General features: G+C 42.6%; 1 protein-coding gene across 1 annotated transcript; it reads right to left on the reverse strand.

Annotated features, from left to right (window-relative positions):
- Positions 1-303: 303 nt before the first annotated feature.
- aco2 (aconitase 2, mitochondrial) lies at positions 304-14317 on the reverse strand. The gene is made up of 17 exons (XM_085415807.1): positions 14190-14317; positions 13023-13165; positions 12448-12706; positions 12267-12359; positions 12017-12175; positions 11784-11934; positions 5217-5321; positions 4986-5077; positions 4356-4461; positions 3969-4126; positions 3784-3857; positions 3204-3315; positions 2842-3120; positions 2553-2744; positions 2340-2472; positions 2130-2251; positions 304-2028 (listed from the first exon to the last, which is right to left on the reverse strand). Exons 1-17 carry the CDS (start codon positions 14223-14225, stop codon positions 1894-1896), a joined length of 2349 nt encoding a protein of 782 aa, XP_085271933.1. The 5' UTR covers positions 14226-14317; the 3' UTR covers positions 304-1893.
- Between the last annotated feature and the right edge of the window lie 1597 nt (positions 14318-15914).

The following is a 15914-nucleotide window of genomic DNA, read 5'->3' on the forward strand; positions in this document are numbered from 1 at the left end:
AAAAAAATAAAATAAAAAATGAGGTTACCATAGTGTTAGTCGTGTGTAAAAATATGTCACATTCCCCCCAGATCCACACCCATCTGACTACACCACTATTTACAGATTTTTTAACTTTAGGAATCTAAAGGTCTTCAATCAATCCAGAATATCAGAAATCAAAGACCAACCTCGCTTTCTGTAGTCTGTTTATTTCCAAATGTGTGAAATATATTGTGAGGATGTTTTTTTTAAAACATTTATTAAGAGGGAGAAAAGAAGAAATCAGCTCATATGAAGTCACATCACTAGAACACAGGCAAATAAGTGAGATCTGTGAATTTTTATTGTTTGTACAACCCACTGCATTTCTATTATACAGAAAAGATCATTTGTGAGGAAGAGAACACAGAAAGCACACTAAAGCGGACATTTGACATACACTGGTTTAGAATCGGGAGGGGGTTAAATCCTTCACCTGATGTGAGCTTCATCGGGTACCAGGAAGTTTGGAAAAGCATTAGACTCTGTCATGTGAAGGTTTCAGAGGGACCTTTAATTAAACTGACACCCTCACAGATCACTGGTCTGGGTTTCTTATGAGTGTCCTCATTAACATGTTTTTTAAAACTCTGATTGGTCACAATTATTTTAAGCATTTCCCCAACAATGCCATCGTATTTATTGGTGGAGTAAAAAATAAACAAAAGAAGCAGCAAACCAAAGCCCTCCAAAAAAACAAAAAATTAAACCAAAAACCTGACGATATAGGTTTGAAGAGGTCCAAGTTAACCCTGTGCTTTTATGGAGGTGCAGGTAAGTCTGCAGAAAAAAAATAAATAAGTAACACATAAATAACTGGGAGTGGGTCGGCTGAAGTGCTTGATCTTGTAAAGACACAAGGACTGACTGGGAACAGTTTAGGGATAGTGGTTGTGATATTAGCAAGGAAAGAAAAAAAAGAGTGCCAGTCACTGTATCCACGAGCAGCATTAAAGCATGTGGTTTGTTGTTTTTGTTTGTTTTGTTTTTTTTAAATACAGCATGAAATGTAACACCGTCTTTTGGGTCTTAAAATGAATATGTACTGTAATGAAGTACAACCAGACAAAGGACCCCCTCTCACAGTTAGATACACAGTAATCTGATGTTCAGTGCGTCCCACATGTTGCAGCTAAGCTAAGTTTCCCAGAATGCCCTAGATCAAATTCCTAGATAAAGGAAAAGATGTCAAACTTGGTGTTAAAGTGGGCATTTATATGAAGATGCTAGACCTGCTACGCAGCAAACCACATCCTCGTGGCCACCAGGGGGCAGACGAGCTAAACTTCAGGGGGAATAAATACGTGCATATGGCTTAACAACATTTGGATTTTGACCGTCACTAAATGGACTAAATGGGCTTAGACATGCAATGCACGGCAGCTTTTAGCTGTTTAGGGTGAACTTTGGAATAACACTGGGACAATTTGGATGAAGCCAAACATTGCCATGCAGAGGTCAACACAATCCTAAAGCAATAAGGTGATTGCCCTCTACACTGCAAACGCACTAGCAGAGCATCAGCTTGCAGCGTATTATGTCACCGATTAGTGTGTCAAAGTGTGCGAGTGTGTCCCTCGTTTTTTTGTTATAACAGAATCTCTAACCGGTTATCAATGATTCACTGAAACATGGCTGCTTACAATAACTCTGTACTGATGAATTAAATTTTAACATCGGAGCAAACTGTTCCACGGTGAACATTAGCTTCACACTTGGCTCTACGTTTAACTCTTACAGGCATACAGACACATTAAATCAGCCAGAACTGTAAGATAATGCTGACGATGAAATAATCATTATACTTTATCCTCCTTATTCTTCACAATCTTCACCACGGTTCCCCCCCTCTGACAATCATCTTCCTCATTCTCAGTGCTGCATCTCCTTCATCCTGTTGAGGGCGGAGCCCGCCTGGAACCATTGGATCTGTGTCTCGTTGAAGCTGTGGTTGAGCTGCAGGGTCTCCTCAGTGCCGTCGCTGTGTTTTAAGACTGCGGTCAGAGGCTGCCAAGGATGGGAAAAAGAAAAAAGGAGAAGACATGATTGTTAGCAAGAATATCAGTCGCGTTTATGACTGCTTTTTCAGTATTTCTTCACCCGCTCACCTTTCCTGGAGCGAAGCTTTTAAGTCCTCTGATGGAGATCTTGTCGTCGGGGCGGATCTTGTCATAGTCTGATGGGTTGCTGAAGGTCAGGGGGAGCAGGCCCTGCTTCTTGAGATTTGTTTCTGAGGATATGACAAAATCAGGTTGAGGTGCGAATTAAGTGACGCTACTATCTACGATTCCTCTGCTCATCTCGTGTTTGTGCAGTACCGTGGATTCTGGCGAAGCTCTTGACAATTATAGCTCTCCCTCCCAGATGCCTGGGCTCCAGTGCAGCATGCTCTCGGCTCGAGCCCTCACCGTAGTTGTCGTCACCAACCACAACCCAGGAAATGCCGTTGGCCTTCACGCAACATGACAGAAAGCATGTCAGAAGAGATTTCTGGTTTTAAATGAGACTCAGTGATTCCTTCTGGTCTTTACCTTGTAGTGACGAGCCACGTCAGGGACTCCTCCATACTCTCCTGTCAGGTGATTCTTGATCTTGTTGACAGCATCGTTCTCGCTGTTGACCGCACCGATCAGCATGTTGTTGGAAATGTTATCGAGGTGACCGCGGAACTTCAGCCAAGGTCCTGCGGCGCTGATGTGGTCTGTGGTGCATTTTCCCTTCACCTGCACAGATAGACAGACCCCAGTGTATAAACATTTTGACTCTGATCAGAATTTGAGGGCCAAATCTGACAGACCAATGCCCTTTCAGGACCCTCACCTTGATGAGGACCTGCATGTTCTCCAGATCGTTTCTGTGCCACTTGTCAAAGGGCTCCAACAGCTGCAGGCGGTTGCTCTGAGGGTTGACGTCCACCTTGAGGCTGCTGCCATCAGCAGGAGGGTGCTGGTAGGTGTCCTGGCCAGGGTCAAAGTCCCTGGATGGGAGTTCATCTCCATTTGGGGGCTCCAGTTTGAACTTCTCCCCGCTTGGGGTTGTAAGGTAATCTGTCTCAGGGTTGAAGTTTAATGTGCCAGCGATTGCAAGAGCAGTAACGATCTGATGGACGAGAGGAGAGGGGAAGCTTTAAGCTGTGAAAAGGAGGCTTGTGTGTAGTGTGGGCTGATTTGCTGTGGGTTTACCTCGGGGGAGGTAACAAACGCGTGCGTTGCGGGGTTAGCGTCGTTCCTGGCAGTGAAGTTTCTGTTGTAGGAGGTGACGATGGTGTTCTTCTCTCCCTTTTTCACATCGCGCCTGAAACAAACAAAAAGATTGCAGTTTTCCAAGTCAAGGCTCCACAGAGCAACAGCCACTCTAAAACCAAAGCCCACCGAACGGGAAGACAGAATGTCTTTAGCTAGCTAATAGAAGCAGTGTTTTAATATGTTAAGATTAGTGCTGTCAGCGTTAATCTCGTTAAAATGACGTTAATGCCATAACTGCATTAACACAGCAAATCTCATTTAGCAAGTTAGTGCGGATCGCCCCGTGCGTGGAGCTGGACGGCACTAACACATTAACGAGCTAACCGCGCTAACGCGTTGACGCCGTGCAGCCCCACGCACGGGGCAATCCACGCTAACTCGCTAACTGAGATTTGCTGCGTTAATGCGGTTATGGCATTAACGTCCTTTTAACGAGATTAACGCTGACGGCACTAGTTAAGACACATTTTTTTCGGTATGCAGTCAAAGCAGTCAAACACTTTGAGACAGCATCTACCTGTCCCACTGTCCAATGCAGGGTCCGCATGCATTTGCAAGGACCACACCTCCAACATCTCCAAGGATCTTTGACTGCAGGAAAACAAAAACAAACAAAAAAAAGGGTTAAATTTAGACTGCTTTAGACTGTTGTTACTGTAATGAAAGTGCAACTCTCCGCTGCTTCCGTGTGCCGACACTCACATATCCATCTCTCTCAATGGTGGCACGAATCTGCTCTGAGCCGGGGGTGACTGTGAACTGTGCTTTACACTTCAGGCCTTTATCCAAAGCCTGTTTGGCCACAGAGGCGGCACGACCCATGTCCTCGTAGCTGGAGTTAGTGCAGCTGCCGATCAGACCTTTTAAACAAACAAAAAAAAAAGCAACTTTATAACTTCATCTACTGTAAAAATCCCCCAATTCAAAACATGCGCATCTCCTTCTAAATAAGCAGGCACCTAAATGTAGCTTTATGTAACTGCTAAAGGAGCTCTGTAATTGTAATCTGAGCTCTGTAATTAGAAGTCCATAATCACATGAAGTACAAACAAAGCCCTGAAGCTTATTCATCAGTGGAGAGTTACGTACCAACTTTCACCTCAAGCGGCCAGCCGTTCTTTTGAGCCGCAGCACCGACTTCAGACACTGGGTGAGCCAGGTCAGGAGTGAAAGGTCCATTAATGTGGGGCTTCAGCTACACGAACAAACAGCACAATGCTGAATGGACCACACAAACTTCATCATTACGGGCGTGTATGCATCTCTCACTTGCACTCTTCTGATTTGTTACAGTCATGATCAGTTGTGTTGGTGCAGAAGGTAATTAGAGATATACTGAAAAGCTGTGACAGCACTCTGGGATATTACAGTCTGATAGTACCTCTGGGGCAGAAAAATGACAACAAAGCAGACCATTCTGTGATAATGTAACTTGACAGTAATACAGAAAAACAACAACAAAAAACATGTCTGAAAACTGTATTAAGCCTAAGAGGGTCAATTATTAAGCCTGTGGCCTCTTCGAGTGATGGGTAGGCACCAACTAGGTGAGCAGTTGTCTACTAGGCCTCAAATCAGCTAATACAAGTCAACAGTGTGTTTAGTGTCCAACATCATGATGGTCAAACTTCTTTAAATACATACAATTTACTTGGTGAAGTCACAGTGGCTATAGCCATCTTTTACATGCATTCTGTTTCAACTTAAAACGGGACGCACCTCGTCCAGATTGAGCTCGATGATCTGGTCATACTCGCAGCCTTGATCCGGTACCAACAAATCCAAGTATTCATCAGCCACAGCGGCGATCTCTGAGAACAGACACGTGGAGATGGAATCAATGAGTAGAGTTTAAAATGACACAACTCTGCAGGTTTCCATCACTCTCTAGGTGATTATGAATGTATTTAAAAAGGACGCCAACACATCAGCTGTGACCTCAGCACACACCTGCACGTCCAGTCTTCTTCAGGTAGGTCCTCATGCGGTGATTGTAAGGAAACACGGAGGTTGTTGCCCCGATTTCTGCTCCCATGTTGCAAATAGTGGCCATTCCTGCACACACAGACAGGCTGTAGTTAACCCTTGGGGTCACTTGGGACCATTTTTGGTCCCGAGGGTCACGAAAGGATGGATTTTTAAAAATGTGCTCCTGCACAAAAAATAATAATGGATCAAAATGAATGTTGGGAGACTTCCGGTTGAGCTTTGATGGAGTAGGACGCGAGTCTGGGAGCTCCCGCCGATTTCGATTAAATTGTTATTTATTCGCGCGTTTTGGCCGTATTTTCAGTCCTGTTTTGGTTTGTGGATTGTCTTGTTGAGAAGTTTTACTCGGGCCGGCGTAAAATGGCAGCAAAAAATGTTAAAACCCGCAGTACTATTCAGACACAACTGAGGCCTAGTTTGCAAACCGCGACCACACCCTCGAGTGAGCCGTCGTCTCCTGCAAAGCCCCCCACATGTCAAGCTAATCCTGATATTGAGGCTCTCAAGGTCGAGTTGCTGGCTTCGCTGAGGAAAGATATCGCCGACATCTTTAAAAAGGAACTTCAGGATACTCTGGGTGATGCTTTGTCTACCATTAAGTTCGACCTGCAGGCGGTGAAGACGCAGCTGGCGATCGATAAAGCTGCAAATGACGCTACCATGTCTGAGCTAAAAGGTACGGTGAAGGAGATGGAGCACGCACTTACTGTCTGCTCTGATGATATAGCTGAGATGAAAAACACTATCAAGGGTCTCACAGCTCATGTAGCCAAGCTGGAAAGTAAGTGTGAAGATTTGGAGTCCAGATCGCGGCGCAACAATGTTAGGATAGTGGGAGTACCGGAGGGCCCTGACACGTGCACCACTGCCGCCGTAGCTTCCTTGCTAAAAGAAGCATTTGATCTGGGGAAGGAGCCGCTTTTGGATCGTTCGCACAGGACCCTCCAACCCGCACCTAAGCCTGGCGACCGTCCACGAGCCATTGTATGCAGGTTTCATTACCACACTGACTGTGTCGACATTTTACGACGTGCTAGAGAACGCCGACAGATTAAAGTTGGAGATCGGACCATCTCAGTCTTCCCCGACTACACCGCCAGGGTGGCACGGGCTCGTGCTGCATTCAACACGGTCAGGCAGCAACTCCGTGGCATTTACGGTGTTCGGTATGGCCTGCTTCATCCAGCGCGACTCCGCATCACATATAAGGGTGTCGAGAAGGACTTTGTTTCGGCAGAGGAGGCCAGTGATTATGTCAAAACTTTGATTTCTGGGTGAGCCTCGTTAGCTCCTCAGTTTGATACTGTAATGCTGCTAAGGGTTCACGCTCTCCTTAGGTTTAACGCCACCTGTGCATTGTTTTCTTAGGCCATTGTGCTGGTTATTGTACTGTTGGTGTGCTGGTTCCTTTTATTTTCATTATTTATTGAAACTGGATCATATAATATACTCTTGAACTTCGGACCAGTCCGGCACAATCTTCTCCAAGCTTGCTGCATTGATTTGCATAGGACTGAGTTGTTTTTCGTTTCTGTTAAATTTTTATTTATTTATTTTTTTGTTTGGTTGTTTTTGTTTTAATTGTTTATCTATTTATGTATGTTGTTTTTGTTTTGTTTTTTTAAATTTTATGCACTTTCGGTGATTTGTTGGAAAGTTCTCCTTCTGAGGAAGTCATATTTTGTACTGTGAGATCTTTTTTTGGTTGGTTGGTTTCCTTTTTATTTTTTCCCTTTTTAAAAAAAAACATGTTTACTGTTACGCGCACACTGTTATGCTGTAGAGAAGTTGGTGAGAGGTTATTTTTCCCTCTCTCGCTTTTATTTTTATTTAGACAACAATTAGTCCAGTCACTTCGGTGAATCATTTTTGCTACTTTGGGGGTACACTGCTGTCTCCTTTGTTCTGTTCTGTGGAGACTTGGGGGTGTATTTGTGTTCAGGGTTGGGTTGGGGGGGGGGCTGTCCCATTTCGGCTCTTCATGGCCACTGGCATTTTGGTTTGGTCTTTTTCCTCTTCCTTTTTGTAAATGGTTAATGGAAATATAGACCCCAGCATTGCTGGGTCAGGTATGCCTCTTAGATTCATTAGTTGGAATATCAGAGGTATGGGTAACCCTGTTAAGAGATCTAAGGTTTTTACTCACTTGAAACTTCTAAATTCTGACATAGCATTTTTACAGGAGACTCATCTTCGCATTAAGGATCATTATAGGTTATATTGCCCTTGGGTAGGTCAGGTCTTTCACTCAAATTTTAATTCGAAGGCTAGAGGAGTGGCCATTCTCATTAATAAGAAAGTTCAATTCACTTTGACCAATGTTGTCGCTGATAGGAACGGTAGATACATCATTGTTGCTGGTACCCTAATGCAGAAAAAGGTTTTGTTGGTAAATGTATATGCCCCGAATTTTGATGATGCTGAATTCGCTAATAGATTGCTGAGTAACATCCCCTTTCTGAATACACATTTGCTTATCCTTGGTGGTGATCTGAATTGTGTTTTTGATCCAATTTTGGATCGATCTAGTCCTCGTAATTTGACTCTATCATCTATGTCTAAAACATTCTCAGATTTTATGAAACAGAATGATCTTGTTGATCCATGGAGATTTCGCAACCCTTCAATCAAAAAATTTTCATTCTTCTCTCAGGTCCACCAGTCTTATTCCAGGATTGATTATTTTTTCATCGACAGAACTCTTAATTCATGTGTTAATTCTTCCGACTATTCTGGTATTGTAATATCTGATCATTCTCCTCTGCTATTGGATGTTCATCTTTCTACCCATAAACGTAGCCCTCCACTTTGGAGATTTAACTCTCTCCTTCTGGCGGATAAAGAATTTTGTGAATTTATTTCAGGCTCTATTGAGGAGTTCTTGTCCTTCAATCAGGATGATTCTGTCTCATATTCTCTGCTATGGGAGACTCTTAAATGCTACCTGAGAGGTCAAGTTATTTCTTACTCTGTCCGTGCTAATAAAAAGATTAATGCCAGGCTTAAAGAACTTATAGCTGCAATTAGTAACCTTGATCAAAGTTATACACTGAACCCTTCTCCAGAATTACTGAAGCAGCGCCTTGATTTGCAAGCAGAATTTGATCTTATGTCAACCAAAGAGGCTGAGCACTTATTACTACGCAGTCGTGGCTCATATTACGAATATGGTGACAAGGCTAGTCGCTTGTTGGCACATCAGTTACGACGTCAGGCCTCCTCGCGTGTGATCCCCATTATTAAACACTCTGATGACAATATTACTACAGATCCCTTGGAAATTAATTCTACCTTTAAAACATTTTACTCTTTGTTGTACAGGTCCGAATTTCCCACGGATAAAGCTAAAATGAATGCATTTCTTCATAATCTTTCAAACCCTGTTATTGGTGCTAATGATGCGGGGCAATTGGACTCCCCATTATCTGTTGAAGAAGTATTAAAAGCTATTACAGCTATGCAGTCTAATAAAGCCCCGGGCCCGGATGGGTTTCCAATTGAATTCTATAAAACATTTATTGGTAAATTGGCACCATTGCTTTTGTCTGTGTTTAACGAATCCTTGGAAACCGGTTCATTACCACCTACTTTCACACAAGCAACCATAGCGCTCCTTCTCAAAAATGACAAGGACCCAACCTCCTGTGGTTCCTACAGGCCATTATCTCTGCTTAATGCCGATGCAAAGGTATTGGCTAAAGTAATTTCATCTCGCCTTGAGGATGTGCTTCCTCGAATTATATCTGAAGAGCAGAATGGCTTTATAAAGGGACGGCAATTGTTTTTTAATACCCGTACACTCTTTAATGTTATTTACTCAAAGCGTCTATCTGAACTTCCTGAACTTGTGATTTCTTTAGATGCTGAAAAGGCTTTCGATAGGGTGGAGTGGGAGTACTTGTTTGCAGTTTTAGAGAAATTTGGTTTTGGTGATAAATTTATTTCCTGGATTCGGCTTCTTTATTCGTCCCCTAAAGCCAGTGTTCATACTAATGATATTTACTCTAATTATTTTGCGCTGGGTCGTGGTTGTCGTCAAGGTTGCCCTTTGTCTCCCTTACTCTTTGCCATTGCCATCGAGCCTCTGTCTATTACATTGCGATCTTCTTCTGTATTCAGGGGAATCATCCGTAATGGAATTACACATAAAGTATCATTGTATGCGGATGACTTATTATATATGACTGACCCCGCATGCTCCATCCCTGCTGTTTTAAGTATTCTGGAGAACTTCAGTTCGTTTTCAGGTTATAAATTGAATTTGGGGAAAAGTGAGTGTTTTCCTGTTAATACGGCAGCACGTCAACTTCAACAGTCCGATCTACCCTTTCGTCTCAGTCCGTCTGGGTTTAAGTACTTAGGGATTAACGTGACTCGCTCTCTAGCTGGCCTTAAATCAGCAAATTTGTCTCCTCTTATATCTAGGGTCACATCTGATATTCAAAGATGGGGTAATCTCCCCCTTTCTTTAATCGGTAAGATTAACGTTGTTAAAATGAACATCTTACCAAAATTTTTATTTTTATTTCAGTCAATTCCCTTATTTTTGCCGAAACATTTTTTTGTTTCACTGGACAAGATTATTGGTTCTTTCATTTGGGGAGGGAAGCCACCTAGGGTCTCTAAAACTTTGCTGCAGCGATGCAGATTTAGTGGAGGACTTGCATTACCTAATTTTTTAGTCTATTACTGGGCCGCTCACATCCATAAACTTTGCTACTGGCTAAAATCTTCTGGTTCCTCGTGGTGTAAATTGGAGCTATCATCATGTAAGGGCTCTTCTTTACCGGCTTTGCTCTATTCCTCTTTACCCGTGAGACCCTCTCTGTACACTGATAATCAGGTGGTTCTTAACACACTCAAAATCTGGTTTCAGTTTAGACGTCACTTTAATTTTGTAATGCCGTCTTCCTCGGGTCCTCTAAGCGAAAACCATTTGTTTCCCCCTTCACTTTTGGACTCGACATTTTCAGTGTGGTGTGACAAGGGTATAAAACAGTTCAAACATTTATATGTGGATGGTGTTTTCGATAGTTTTCCCAACTTGTCTTCTCGTTACAATCTCCCTGTTACCCATTTGTTTCGCTATTTTCAAATTCGAAATTTTGTTGCCAAGTGTTTCCCAAATTTCCCCTCTTTACCTCCAGAACAGCAGTGGGAAACTACGTTATCATTTGTTCCTCATCACAGAGGAACCATTTCGAAACTCTATGATGCTATTCTGTCTTTTAGTAACCACTCTAATGTTAAGCTTAAGCGTACATGGGAAGAAGAACTGGGATTTCGAATACATGAGGAGTCTTGGGAACGGGCTATAACGAGGATACGATCTTCCACCTCCTGTGCTCGTCTTGGACTTATTCAATTTAAGGTCATACACAGGGTGCATTTCTCTAAGTCTAGACTTTCTGAATTGTATCCAGAAGTGGAAAATAAATGTGATAAATGCCATGGTTCTCCTTGTCACCTTAGCCACATGTTTTTTCTGTGCCCTGAGCTACAAGGTTTCTGGACAAGGTATTTTGCTATTGTGTCAACTGTTCTTGGGGTAACTCTTCATCCTTGTCCTCTGATTGCTGTGTTTGGGATTCCTGCTCGCTCACTTACACTTGATTCCACACAAAGGGATATTATAGCCTTCACATCCCTATTAGCGAGACGTCTAATATTGTTGCATTGGAAGTCTGCTAAGTATCCTACTATTTCCCGGTGGCTTAAAGATGTCATGTTTTTTTTAAAACTTGAAAAAATTAAATATACGTTGAGAGGTTGCACAGCCAAATTTTTTCACAAGTGGCAACCCTTTATCTCTTATTTTGCTAGTCTAGAGGTATTGCCTGTTTAAATCTACTTTTGTTACTGTTATATTCCTCTAATATGTTTGATGGTTGTGTTGATCTGTGTGGGACTGGGGGGGGGGGCGTTGTGTTTTGTTTTTTTGTTTTTTTCATATATATATATATATATATATATATATATATATATATATATATATATATATATATATATATATATGTTAATTTACTTAGGAAAATTAAGAAAGGTTGATTGTATTTCGGTAACTGCAAGTACTGTTTTCTTTTTTCAATAAAAATATTTTCAAAAAAAAAAAAATGAATGTTGGTGCCAATCTTTGGACCATCTAAAGGCCTAATTATAATAACTATCAAATATTACTTCAAATGTTTTTTATGGAAAATATTTAAGTTTTTAGTTTTTTTCTGTTAAAAAACAGGGCGCTCATGTACCCAAACTGGGATTTAAAGGGTTAAAACAATGAAAATATAATTAAAACTTGATATGGATATTTTAAGAAGAAGTAGTTTTAAAAGACTGACTCATTTAAAGTGGAAAAAAATATTGATATATTATTTTAGAGCACTTTTTGGGGCGGATCATGAAAGGATGGATTTTTGAAGTGCTCACAAGGGTTAAGCAAGTCATTCCGATCCTGCTGTTTCTTGGTGTTCGGTACAGGAAGTTGTACTGTATGAACACTTTCAAGCTCATAAGCTTTTGATTACTAACCCGTGCAGGAAATGGAGTCGACTCCTGGTCCATGGTACTCTATGATGGCTCCAGTGCCTCCCTTTACAGTCAGGATGCCGGCCACCTTCAAGATGACATCCTTAGGAGACGTCCAGCCGGACAGGGTGCCTGTCAGCTTCACGCCAATCACCTTAGAGGAAGACAGAACGTTAATGAAATGACAAAAAAAAGAGGGAAAAAAAAGAGCAAGATGAACTTTGCAATCCGCTAACCTTGGGACACTTGAGCTCCCAGGGGATTCCCGCCATGACATCTACAGCGTCAGCTCCACCCACTCCAATGCAGATGCTACCAAGCCCACCACCGTTTGGCGTGTGGGAATCTGTGCCAATAAGCATTACTCCTGGATAGGCATAGTTCTCTAGGATGATCTGTTAATACACAAAAAGCATTGTTATAGCCCAATAATCACAGCTGTCATAGTCTGACTGAAGCTCTGTTTGCACGTTTAGTAAAAAATACCTGATGGATAATTCCAGAGCCAGGTTTCCAGAAGCCAACGCCATATTTTGCCCCAGCACTGGACAGGAAGTTGTAAACCTCGTGATTCACGTCCTATGAAGAGAGTCGCGTCTACAGCTCAGTTTCAGGTTATATTTTAATGAGAAGAAGTCGCCACAGTGTGGAAATGGACATGGCTTACCTTTGCTCTGGCTAAATCCTCGGGTCCTCCAACCTGAGCCTCAATCAAGTGATCGCAGTGGATGGTGGAAGGCACAGCCACTTTTGGCAGCCCGCTGCTGATGAACTGGAGCATCGCCATCTGAGCAGTAGCATCCTGCATGGCCACGCGGTCAGGACGCAGGCGCAGGTAGGTGCGGCCGCGATCGATCTCCTGGTTGTGGGGGTCATCGAGGTGACCGTACACAATCTTCTCTGACAGGGTGAGGGGACGGTTGAGCCTGGAGGAAAAAATAAATAAATAAAAATATTCGGGAGCTTGTAAGATCCAACAGAAGAAGATTCAGTGAGGAAAATGTAATGAGTAGATGCGTGACAGAACTACAATCTCCCAAATCACAGATAACACATTAAAAAAAGGGACCTGGAGGGAGGATTGTGTAGTTGATGATAACAAATGGCACTACAACTATGACGAGAAACTGTTAAAGGGAAAACAAACACTACAGTCCAAGCATTCAAACAGATAAGCCGAGTGTTGCAGGAAACATTGATGTGTGCCAGAGCAAATATAGAGCAGATCAGGGTAGTGCTGACCTTTTTCGCACAATGTCAATGTTGGACTGGAGCTTCTCGTAGCTGATGAAGGAAGTGGGCTCAAAGCGGCTCATGGACACTTTGGCCTTCGCTCTGTACGCTGTGGAGATGTGCAGGCGCCGTGCACCATGGCCCAGGGCCAGCTGGAGACATAAAAACAAACACAGTGTTAGCAGAACAACAAAGCAGAGAATGACCATTCCTCGACACAAATCTGGATTTACTTGAGTGTAAATATTTTTAGCACTTTGGTCGTCTTTTGAAAATCATTGTGAGGCACAGCTGGAAGAGCAGGATTAGTAACAGCTAAGCTCAAAACCATCCAGAATGGGAAGTTAACTTAGGAATGCTATTTTGCTCCCAGTTCTCAAGCGTCACATGTGAGAGTCACCGCCCCTCCCCAGAAGACTTGCCAAAAATACTTTGTCAACCTTTGGAAAGAGTGTCAAACGTCCCCTCAAAAATTTGAAGCTCTTTAATGTGAGTACAGTAATTCAATAAAACCATAAAATGTGTGTGAGAGACTTGATTTACAAGGTTGAGTGTTTATTATTGCTTCTCTCTCGCTTTAAGCCGCATGTGAGTTCTAATAAACGTCAGTGACAGTTCAATGCGGGTTCATATAATGGGAGTTTTGACACCTGTTGGTCTCTTTGGCCAACAAGAAAACCTGCGGTTACTGCATGTATTACACACATCACTCGGCTTTAAAGCTAGCTGAATAAATATGTTTGCTTTGGGCCTAGAATATGTTCTGTTATTTCATATCTACTTCCCTGTCTTGCAGGCTGCTTCTCTGTGCGTATGCGGGGAGCTCTAACCTTGCGGTTAACCTTGCTGTTAAAACCAAAACTTGTCAATTACAGCCGAGCCATCCACGGTCATTAGACAGCTCCGAACAGCCACTGTAACGCCCGGTAAACGGAGTCACTATAGTCGTGATTTATTAAGCCTGAGTCAAACTAGCTAGATGCGTTCAGAGCAGCCGGGACACGATGACCTGGACAACTAAGCAGTGCTAGTGTCTCAGCTTATCTCTCCACTTCAGCCTCTCGGTGCTTGAACTGGGTCAGCACAGCATTCAGTCAGATTTATTAAATCTCATAAAGAAGGTGGCATCCGCCTCGGCTGGACAAATGCGATGAAATTAGTCAATTTGTCTCTTACCTGGAGCCGAGCGACCGTGAGACAGTAAGTTGCCATTTTGTTCACTGACAAAGATGTGAGGGTCGGTGATGACGTAACACAATTGTAAGGCGGCCTTCTTCTTCTTCTTCTTCTTTGGAGTTTAACGTCTAGCTGTGACACGAAGCGTGCTGCCGCTTAGTGGAGAAAAAAATTAAACAAGTCATGCAGTAGAGGGCTAAGCTGTGCTGCTTTATAGAGAGAAGAGGCTTTTTCCTGGTAACGCTTACAAACAAGCCATCTTTGTTAAGTCTACTTGTACTGTCATGAACTTTAACACTAGCTGAAGCTAGTCTGAGTGTCAAAATTCGTGTGTGCCAGGCAGGATGTGGACACAAATGCACGACTTGAGACAGAACATCAGCTCAAAGGACAGCTTTAACGCTCAACTTTCAGAAAGACAAAAATACAAGGAGTGGCTGATCAGAAGCAAAAAAAAAAAAAAAAAAAAAAATAGAAATCTCAAGGAACCGTGAAATAAGGAAACACACAACCATCCAGGGAGGGCATGACAAAGGACAAACGGGAGACTGACACAATAAAAACACATCAGGTAACGGGAAACACAAGTGCATCTAATGAGGAAAAGAAGACAGGGAAGGTAAAACAAAATACCAAATGCACTGGACAAAGGTTGCCAAAATGAAACAGGAAATAACTAAAATCGGGTAACATCACCGACAGAGGCTTGACAACACACAGGGAACAGCGGGGCCCGTGGTAAACTGAAGTAACAGTAACTGAAACAAAAGCACGAAGCAGGAAAAACACAACGACTAAGAAACAACTTGATGATAACGAAACAGAGAGCATCCTTCTGAATTCACATGACTGCTTCAGTAAGGGTGAACTTTTTTTTCACCTGACTTCGTATTAGATCATGGACTCATAGCTGTGGTGGTTTTCATTCACATGTAAACCACTTCACTGTTGCAGCTGGAGATTATTTGAATAACTGAATTGAACTGGTCAAATTGCCCCCAATTTTCTATGTTATGGACTCGGGTGGTGCTGCCGATCTCAGCAGCTGGGCAAGAAGGTGAACGGCGGATGGCATAAGCTGGGTCGTGACTGGACTGAAATGTCGACTCAGGTAGAGGATGAGGATGATATGGGTATAGAGGACTGAACGGAGTTAGGAAAGGACGAGGACGAGGTAGTAAGTGGGGAGAGGATGAAAATTTGGTTGGAATGCCAAATTAGAAACGGGCGATAGCAGAAGTTCAGATGAAGGGAGTGCTGTAGTTTGGAAGAAGATAGTAAGAGAGGAATTCAAAATAATACTGAAGTTTAGGAAGGAGGATGAGAACATGCAGTTAAGTCCAAGTGCAGTATCGAGGGAACTGAAAAAGAAGATGTCCAACAAGCAAGAATCCTAAGAGACAGGAACTTGTTAATAGCAGGTAAGAGGGAGGAGGGAAAAAATAATAATGCTATTAATCACTGCCATGACTTCATATTTATCCCCTTCGTATATTTTATTTATATTGTCTCTGTATTTATATATATGTGTGTGTGTATAACTCTGTAACTTCTGTCGGTGCTGTGCTTTTTTGGAAATCGAATTTCCCAGAGGAACCCACCCGAGGGATTAATAAAGTTCTATCTTATCTTATACTGGAATGTCTTTAGAGAGGAGCTGTCAAGTTGTTTGGCTCATTGTTCAAGGGCTGATGTGAGTACACTTTGCGAATGATAATTTGTCTT

Source organism: Rhamphochromis longiceps, linkage group LG8, assembly GCF_057381845.1.
Source record: "Rhamphochromis longiceps isolate RC_006_pf linkage group LG8, R_longiceps_female_GT1.1, whole genome shotgun sequence".
NCBI lineage: Eukaryota > Metazoa > Chordata > Actinopteri > Cichliformes > Cichlidae > Rhamphochromis > Rhamphochromis longiceps.

Excerpts from the sequence above, each read along its gene's own strand:
- aco2 (XM_085415807.1), bottom strand. The coding sequence starts at position 14,225 with ATGGCAACTTACTGTCTCACGGTCGCTCGGCTCCAG. Across the intron at positions 12,707-13,022 it reads ATTGACATTGTGCGAAAAAG|GCTCAACCGTCCCCTCACCC; the intron begins GTCAGCACTACC and ends TTTTTCCTCCAG. Across the intron at positions 3,121-3,203 it reads CGTTTGTTACCTCCCCCGAG|ATCGTTACTGCTCTTGCAAT; the intron begins GTAAACCCACAG and ends CTCGTCCATCAG.